At 31.5% G+C, this 10,147-nt stretch overlaps 1 protein-coding gene across 4 annotated transcripts in view; it reads left to right on the forward strand.

Moving 5' to 3' along the window:
- Window positions 1-10,147, forward strand: part of LOC130453367 (mesotocin receptor-like) — a 178,759-nt gene that overhangs the window by 105,928 nt on the left and 62,684 nt on the right. For all 4 annotated transcript variants that reach the window (XM_056793072.1, XM_056793071.1, XM_056793073.1 and 1 more), the window contains one exon: window positions 7,022-7,296. In XM_056793072.1, coding sequence (XP_056649050.1) covers window positions 7,022-7,296 — 275 coding nt within the window. The remainder of the gene's footprint in view (window positions 1-7,021; window positions 7,297-10,147) is intronic.

The raw sequence follows: 10,147 nt of genomic DNA on the forward strand, positions 1-10,147 counted from the left end.
ATGTTATAAACAACAACTCACTCTGACATTCACTGTCACATACTTCATGTCAGGGCATCCTAGATTGCGTTAAATTTGATCCCGTCAGAATAATTAATACGGAATGATTAGTAAATAATCACATAATCGGAATTTTTATAATAAATAGCTGTAATTGCATATTTAAATATAACTTTCAATTCAAAACATCTTCACTTCATAACATTTTTTTGAATTGTAAAAAATAAAGATAATTTACTCTTGCACAAAATTTAAATTTTTTGACAAACCTTGAATACTGCTCCAAAAAAATTAATATTTAATGTTTGGGTCTTAGCTTTTGAACCATGCAGAACTTGTTATTAGGAACTTTTATTTATAAAACCATCAATAAAAATGTTTTCCAACTTAAGTAGACACATTGTATATATTTTCAACCATATTTCTTACGTAAGAGGGGGGGTGGATATCTTCAAATCCGACAATACCTTACATGGTGATAGGGAATATCCAAAATTATATTATATAATTTGTAAACGTTCCCTTACCCAGGTAATTCAGGTATCGATTGAACCCCGTTATGCAACAACGAACCAAGTATTATTTGTAGTATTTTGATAAAATTAAAAAAAATTATTGTAATTTTCAAGTGAACAAAAAAGAAAATAAGTTAATAAAAGAACTAAGTTTAACTAGATTGAGGAGAATGTTAGGTTACAAACAATTTGAAAACTAAATATATAATGGTCAACTTGATATCTAATTCAAAGTCCAATTCTTCATTGAATGCATTCATATCCTCCACTATAGACGGATTTCTTGAGTTATTACACCTGATTTCCTAAAAAACGAGGTCAGCTTCTTAAGTCATATTATCACTTCAGAAGGAACTTGATCGAATCCAGACCAAACAAGAGCTAATTTTGACTGGAGGATTTTTGGGATCAATCTCATTAAACATGCAAGCAATTTTTCCATTGGAGCCATATTTCTTGAGGTCCCATTGTCAACGATAAGTTGAACACATGCGCATTCAGAACAGAACAGAAACAGAAACAGAAACAGAAACAGAAACAGAAACAGAAACAGAAACAGAAACAGAAACAGAAACAGAAACAGAAACAGAAACAGAAACAGAAACAGAAACAGAAACAGAAACAGAAACAGAAACAGAAACAGAAACAGAAACAGAAACAGAAACAGAAACAGAAACAGAAACAGAAACAGAAACAGAAACAGAAACAGGAACAGAAACAGAAATATTTTATCATCGAATATAGAAAAGGAAATGATAGAAATAATTTGGACTACCAAATATTTTCACCCTCAACATTTTGAGAGGAGATTCAAAATTCTATACTATGAACTCTCAAATGATTCTCAATAAACAACCCAAATGGAAAATTTGTAAGATGGTGACAAAAACTAAAGATTTCCACTATGAAGTTCTTATACAGTACAATTACCCTTATAGACCCCAAAAATATTCAAGGAAAATTTATTTAAATAAGGGACCATTTTAATTTAGAAGAACTCCAAATTTTCAAAGAGCTATTGAAAGAATAAGAGAAACAATACGATTCAATAAACAAATTGAGTATGAAAGGTCTTCAACTTTTCTGTCTCCTGTTTTACATAATCTGTTTTTTAGTATAACGCGGCGAAAAATTTTCCTTTGAGTAACTCTATCAAAACCTTTTTTAAATGGTGGTTATACTAATATCAAAAAATTAGATATTGGTCACAAGTCTGTTATTAGTTCAAGTTTTTAGCTAGGGCCGTCCGTTTTAAATGCTTCAAATGTCGTACTTCGTTTTCTGATTTTATGATTTTCGAGATCTCGATTACTAGATTTAGGACGTATACCGCAGCACTGGCAATGCATGGTATCGAATTTTTCCGTATTGGCTTCAACATAGCTTTCTAAATAAGATTATGTATGTATTTTTCTGTATGAGGTATTGATTGTTAAACAAGACTGTTGGACAAACATTCTCCTTTTTTACAGTGAAAGTGTCACAAATATTTTACATTTCGTTTGCTCCAATTTTCCTTGTCTTGAACCATTTTGTTTCTTTATTCAGATATGATTTTAGATGTCTAAATGCTGTCATTGGGTTTCAGTGTAATTTGAGCTAGGCTGTGTCATCTGCAAATATTGCAATGGTACATCAACGTGTGTGGATCCGCAAAATATGTTATTTAAACTTGTTAATTATAGACCAGCTCCGCCAGCTATCTTTTGCTAATAAGAAGAGTTAAAAAAATTAAAAAAAATACGCTCTATATTTCGCAAACTACAATAATTGCCAATTTCTCTGTACCATAAAACGAGAAACATTCAAGAATACGGCTTATGATATAAAATGAAATCAAGTTCTAGATACAACTAGTATCAATAATTTTCAGAGCTAGAAAATCTTTGCAATTAGGGAACGACCAACTATTGAGGCATGAATGATACAGAAACGCAAATTTGAAGACTATACTATTTTCCTACCTTAAAAAAAAGACGTTGAAGAAAGGATGATTTTCTGTTATACTTGTCTGAGCAGTAAATACGACAGAAATATTCCATCTAGATAACTTTCAAGCAAATGATCAAAAATTTCTTGTCGCATTTTCCAAATATTGACGGCTTATCCAATGAAAGGTTCTAACTCTGTCAATTCCCTAAACATCCTTTTCATTTATGTAACATATCATGAAATAATAAACATGATAAAATCCCAAACAAGTTGAAGGATGTAGAAAATCAACCAAACAAATCTGAAAAAAATCCCACTATACAGATGTACCTATATAACGGCTCAACGAACTAATCCAAAATCTAACAAATATTTTTTTTTCCAATTGATTAACTGGAAAAATGAATGCACTAGGAACACGATATAGAATAGTTATATCAAAAATCAAAAAGGGACTAACGCAGTCTTACTTCGATGTGCTATAACATTTTGAGATTTGTACTAATCGCTGCTGACAAGGAATTTCACAGCATTTACACCAATATAAAGTAAAGGCAGGCTTAATCAATCAAGATCGAGCCCAATGAACCCATTTGAATTGGATTAAGCTGTTGATAAAAAGCACGAATATCACGCATTAGAGCAATTGTCATACACTTAGAAATATTTCAACATTCTAAAAGTTGACAGTCATCACACTTAACACACAAAATATAATCATCACACCAAGTCTCTTTTTGGCTTCTAATTGTACTTGTACATGGAAACAACAAAAAGTGAACACACTAAAAATATGACTGTATGAAGTAAATACTCAGCTTACCAACCAAGAAGACTCATCTCGAGAAACTTCAGATTCATATACAGGAAACCTTAGAAGCCCATTACATAGTAGTATTTTTTCACGAGTTATGAAAATTTCTGAATGCGCCTCTCCAAAAATAATGGCACTTCAAGGAACGTACCTCGTCAAACTTGAGGATATAGTTTCAGAACAAATACAAAAGAATTTAAAAGCAGAAGGTCTGTAGAACGAGAAGCTCTTTTTCTGCATAGGATCCAAACTAACCTACATGAATAATTGTCTAAAATCAAACCTCTAACGAAGAAGATAATTGGACCTTTGGACTAACTTTTTCATCGGCGCAAAAGATGACAATAATCGCAGACTTCTGCTGCAGGGGACAAAGAAGTTTGCTGACCCAAGGTTAATACATAGTTTTGAGCTTTGAGCTAACATTGCAAATATAATATAAATAACAAACAAATTTTTCATTGAACTGATTTTTCTATGGATTTGTATATTTTCAATTTAGTCTGGTTGCATATATTTTTGTACAAAAGTCCTTTGACTGTTTAAGTGAAAGAATCTTTCTAAAAAGTGCAATCAGTTACCTTCAATTCCTGAAGATTATTATTGAAGTGGTGATCTATTGCAGATATAGAATGTAAAAATGATTCAATATCGTTCATTTTTGGTTCCACATTTCACATTATAATGTTATTATGTACTGTGTAAAAACATCTGAAACAGGTCGATTTTTATTCTTAATTGACAATTTACAATATATTATCTCCTTCAGCGCCGCCTCTGAATTATAACCACCCTATCTAAAATTTTAAATAAGAAAGGAGGTCGTGTGGCACCTTGTTGGGAATGCACTTCAATCCTCTGTTCGAGGGTTTGAAGTTTTTTCAAATTTTGTGCAATCATAATTGAGAAAATTAATTTTTAAGTTGTGAAAACTTAAAAACCTTACGTAGAGTGAAGATAATAATGTCGCATAATATTTAGAATGTATTTTTCGATGTAATTGAAAAATTAAATGAAATGTTTAATTCATTCACTTCTTGACAATTACCGTTGATTTTGGAATTCTCGTACAATATTTTGTATTTTTGTTCTAACTTTTGAATTAGCATTATTGTATGGTTTATTGAAATATATTTTAAATAACTCTGTAAGAAGTAATCAAGAGGAGTCAATCGGGGAATCTATCCGGCCATTCGATCCTTCCATGTGTTCCAATCCACCTATTTTTGCCAATAGGTGGATTCGCTCGTTCAAATAATTTCTAGCTGTACATGTAAAAGGCAGTGGGGCTCCATCTTGTTGGTATTAAATGTATCGAACTATCTCATTTGGATGATTAACATTAGGAAAAAGTCTTTGTGATGTAGGCACTAAGAAGTTGATCAAAAAATCTGGATAAACCTCACCATTGACTGTACCCTCAAAAAATAAGGGCCAATAATTTCATTGATTATGATACCAGCCCAAGCTTTCACTTTTTTAAGATACTGAGTGGGCACCAGGATTTTCTCTGCTCCAATATCTACAATTCTGTTTGTTATCTGTTCCGTTTAAGTGAAACGTCGCTTCATCTAAAAAAAACTATTTTGATCATGAACTGCAAATCTGCGATCATTCTGTTCATCATCAATTCACAGAATTCTAGCTTTTTATCAGGATCATCTTCATTTAACGTCTGAACCAACTGAACTTTGTAAAAGTGGTATTTTCCTTTATACAAAACTCTCTAAATTCCTCAATTTCTAGAAGTACATCTAACTTTTTTTCATCGTAAACTGAACATTTCTACCTGGTTTTCCAATATTTTTTACATGTCCAGTTTCAAGGATGTTTTTTTCAATTTTGGTAACTGTAGACTGCGAAACGTGTTGACCAGGGTATTTATTATTGGAAATTGCTCGTACCTCTTTTTGAGTTTTTGTTTTATTATCATGACCAATCTTAATTGAAATGTATATTCTTTGAGTCTCCGACAAATGAGCCATAATTAAATTTGATACGCGCAATATTATTATTCCGATGTCTTTTAGTAACTTTAAATACCCAAATGACAGCAGCCTACTAGATTCATATCAATTGTTTAATAGGCGTTTTCACTAATATTTTAGTATTTTCAAAGATTGTTTCCTGATGTTTAGCCGAGCACATTCGAAAATACTTGATTATTTTATTTAATTGTTTGAGTGCGTTGAAAAATACATTCTAAATATTATGCGACATTATTATCTTCACCCTACGTAAAGTTTTTAAGTTTTGTTGAAGAGATATTTCCAAAATTTCACAACTTAAAAATTAATTTTCTCAATTATGATTGCACAAAATTTGGAAAAAGTTCACACCCTCGAACAGAGGATTAAAGTGCATTCCCAACAAGGTACCGCACGACCCCCTTTCTTATTTAAAATTTTCGAGAGTGTGCATATAATTCAGAGGAGGTGCTGGAAGGACATAATATTTTCATAATGTGAATTGTCAATCAAAGAATAAAAATCGACCTGTTTTTCCACAGATTACATAATAACGCTAAAATTGAATTGATTCCATACATATGGACCGCATTGTAAACTGTTATTTCAAAATTGTATCTTTCAAAATCTTCGTGTGTATAAATTCAAAACAGTTTATTCTGTCGTTATCATAACTTTTTTTCATTGATTATTTCTCTGTGTCCAGACATGAAACATCTTAGCCGAATACTTTTTGGGATTGGCGATTTCTCTAAAACATACTTCAGTAGCATGGCCATTTTTATGTTCCTTTCCTGACCCACGTACGAATCTTTCCAACTGTAGTTGATATGTTGTTATCAAGAATATTTTCTGGGACAAGAACCTATCTGTTGCACGTATTAAAAGTAGATTTTTTCTCTTGACCAGCGTATATACAGCAGTTTATGCTGTCATTTGTAAAATAAAATGTTCTTACTAAAGCGGGGTTTCCGCTTTTTTTTATTTTTTCCTTTTTCAATAAGGCACAAATTCATACTATTTCATCCATATGAAGAGTATGTATACTCTGATGTCTAGTCTTTTCTTATCACTCAGACCATGTTTCAATTTTAGCGCTGAAGGTGTCATATTTATCGCAAGTGTTTTTTTGTGCTACTGCACGGTAATCCAAAGTTCATAAATTTCTCACCGTCCAAAGTGCAGTATTCATTCGTTGTGAAGAGATATGTATTATCTTAGTGAATATTTCTCTACATATAACTATTTTATGATTTATCAAAATAGAGGAAACTGACGTCCCACATTTCCCTATCTTGTTGTGGAAACTCTTTTTTTTCTGCATTTTCTTGCGATTTTCTTTTACATGTCTACGATGCTGCTTCTTTAATAAAGAGCCAAATGAATTTGGATTTTTATAGGAAAAAAATGCTTTTTGGATCCAAGTTATTTTGATATCTTGGTTTGCAGAAATAAGTCGATTGGTTCCGCATTGCCTAACGGGGTACATTTAAAATTATAATGAAAAAGTAAAAATGCAAAGGAAATGAGAGGACATTTATTTAATATTCTAAACACATCCTCATGCTTCTACAACTTCCTCACAGTTTAAAAATACATAAACATATAACAAATATTCTATCGTTCTATCAAATATACGGAATTTTCCGAATGGGATTCATAACCTGGTTTATTGTTCATATTTTGCAATGAATATATTATGGTAAAGAGAAATGTAAAGCAATTATTCGTAATTAAGAAATACTGAAATATAACTCGCGACAAACAATATCAACTATTGAATTTTTTTCTAGGTACAGCGTATCCATATTCATCATTCCTCTGATAGTTCTAGTTTATACATACAGCTGCATTTGTAAAGAAATATGGCAAAATTCTGAGTCCAGTTTAAGACCCTACAACAGTTACAAAACGACCACTCGCAAAAGAAAACCATTAATTTCCAGAGCAAAAATAAATACTGTGAAACAAACAATTGCAGTTATTGTTATGTATATAATCTGCTCAACGCCCTTTATTGTTGGACAGCTCTGGGCTATTAGTGATCCCAATAATCCATTTTTGGATGGTAAGTGCCAGAAATGAAATTGAAAATTAACTCTTAAACTGAATGAGATAATAGAATAAATTTTTGTACAATATGAAAAACCAAAATGAAATCAGAAAAGTATACAAAACTAAATTAGTCCTCAAGGTATTCAATCTTTGATTCATATCATATTTGTTTATGGACATATGTAAACTCATACATTGAATCAATTAGGTGTGAAAATATGGAGTTAATCATTCTTCTCATTTGGAATATGATGATGATAGGATATTAAACACAAATGCACCATATCGAAAAGGACATAATAGTTAATATGTGTATTTGAATAAATACTTCTTTACCTTACTCTCATATTACACAGTACTATAAACAGTGCTTTTCAGATAAAAGTATCCACCTTTAATAACTTTTGTAATATAGGTATTTAGAAAAAATCCAAAAACACGTCAATTTATGTTGGAAGGAGTAAGCATTATGGCTTATTTGAACTTACTGGAAAAGCCACCCCCTCACCCCTAGCAGCATCCCCTTTATTTTTTTAAATTACTTTTCATATTTTCTAAGTAAAATTTGGGTACTCCTCTTTGAGCTGATTTCAAAAATGTATAATACTTGTAGGTTAAAGTGGTTAGTTTATGAGATAAACAATTTTTCTTTTAAGAGCACAAATTTTACTTATTATTTACTTTCACCTTATTTGCCTGTACTAAAATGGGTTGTACAACAGTTCAAACTCTTTAATCTTTTTAACTGTGCTATTTATTATGAAGTTACAATAAGTGTTCAAAATGAGTACCATTCACTTCCATACAATGGTATAATCTATTTTGAAATGCCTCTCTGACATTGCTTAATACGGCTGGATTTAATTGTCGACATTCATTTTCTATCCTCTCTCGTAAATCATCCAGAGATTCTGGTTGGGTAGCATAAACTTTTGTTTTTAAATACCCCCATAAAAAGAAGTCTAGGGGTGTTAAATCCGGTGACCTAGGTGGCCACTCCATCATCTGCCCCCTTCTACCTATCCAACGAGCGGGGAATGTTTCGTTTAAAAATTGTCGGACAGGCATAGCATAGTGTGGGGGAGCTCCGTCTTGTTGAAATACCAGTAAATCTTCGGAAAGGTTATCATCATTTTCTATTATTGTTGTAATACGTGGGTCAACCCTTTCCCTGAGTAACTCAAGATATGATTCACCATTTAAATTTCCGTTGATGAAGAAAGGTCCGACAATGTGGTCACCTAGGATACCACACCAAACGTTTAACTTTTGGGGATGTTGTGTATGGAATTCACGCATAATATGTGGATCACTTTCAGCCCAATATCTACAATTATGCCTACTTACTAAGCCATTTAATGACCATGAGCATTCATCAGAAAAGCAAATATTGTTTAACAATTGTGGATTGTTTTTGATAATTTGCGTCATTGATTCGCAAAACTTTAGACGACGATCAAAATCATCTTCATTCAACTCGTGCACCAACTTAACTTTGTATGTGTGGTACTTGAATTTATGTAGAACTCGGAAAACTGTAGAAGATTAAACACCGATCGCTCTACTTATTGTTGACAACGATTGGGGTTGTTGAGCCTCTAAGCTGACTTGCCCTAAAATTGCCACTTGGATTGCTTCGTTATTTACGAGTCCCTCTCGCTTATGCACTTTATTGCAAACAGACCCTGTTGTGGTAAATTTCTCCATCAGTTGAATTACATACTTATGAGTTGCATGTCTTCCGTCATGTAATTCGTTAAATTTTCTAGCAGCAGCTCTTGCACAATTATTATTTTGGTAGTATGAACCTACAATTTCAATTCTTTCTTGCAAAGAGTAAACCATTTCAGAGAAACAAAATAAATAATGTATCAAATTACACTATCAATAGTGACTACAAATTCTAGTTGACAATGTCAAACTTTAATAAAAAGTAGAGTTTTTTGTTGTTTGGATTTTTTAAGTAGAATAAATAGCACAGTTAAAAAGATTAAAGAGTTTGAACTGTTGTGCAACCCATTTTAGTACAGGCAAATAAGGTGAAAGTAAATAATAAGTAAAATTTGTGCTCTTAAAAGAAAAATTGTTTATCTCATAAACTAACCACTTTAACCTACAAGTATTATACATTTTTGAAATCAGCTCAAAGAGGAGTATCCAAATTTTACATAAAAAATATGACAACAATTTAAAAAAATAAAGGGGATGCTGCTAGGGGTGAGGGGGTGGCTTTTCCAGTAAGTTTAAATAAGCCATAATGCTTGCCCCTTCCAACATAAATTGAGGTGTTTTTGGATTTTTTCTAAATACCAGTATTACAAAAGTTATTAAAGGTGGATACTTTTATCTGAAAAGCACTGTATATATATATATATATATGTATTACATAGAAAGACATTTTAGAGAAGTCGGGCATAAGAGGAAAATAGGTAAATAATCATGGAGAACTTTTTAGTAATGAACTTAATAATATGTAAAAATGTGTTTAAAAGTATGATAATTGAAAATTACTTACTTTAATTAATTGAGGATTGTTTTGAATTTTATTGATTCTTTCAAAAAATTATCAAATTCATAGGATTCTAAAATCAAATTTAAATTCAAATTGAGACATGACATAAAGTGTATCGGTTCTAGTTGCTATTTAAAATGTTGTGAATTTTTATTGGTCCAATTATGAATGATATTAGACTTTAATAGGACCGGCGAGGTTCTGAAACTGAAATTGAATTTTGTAGGTTAAGTTAATTAAGTTGGTCACTGATGACGTTGAATTTTTTACATATTTTGTTTTTTCAAAATCTTAAAAATATGGATATAGCACACTAGGATTATTTAAATTAATTTTTCTCTTGATATACTGA

The sequence above is a fragment of the Diorhabda sublineata genome, chromosome 2 (assembly GCF_026230105.1).
Source record: "Diorhabda sublineata isolate icDioSubl1.1 chromosome 2, icDioSubl1.1, whole genome shotgun sequence".
In the NCBI taxonomy this organism is placed as follows: domain Eukaryota; kingdom Metazoa; phylum Arthropoda; class Insecta; order Coleoptera; family Chrysomelidae; genus Diorhabda; species Diorhabda sublineata.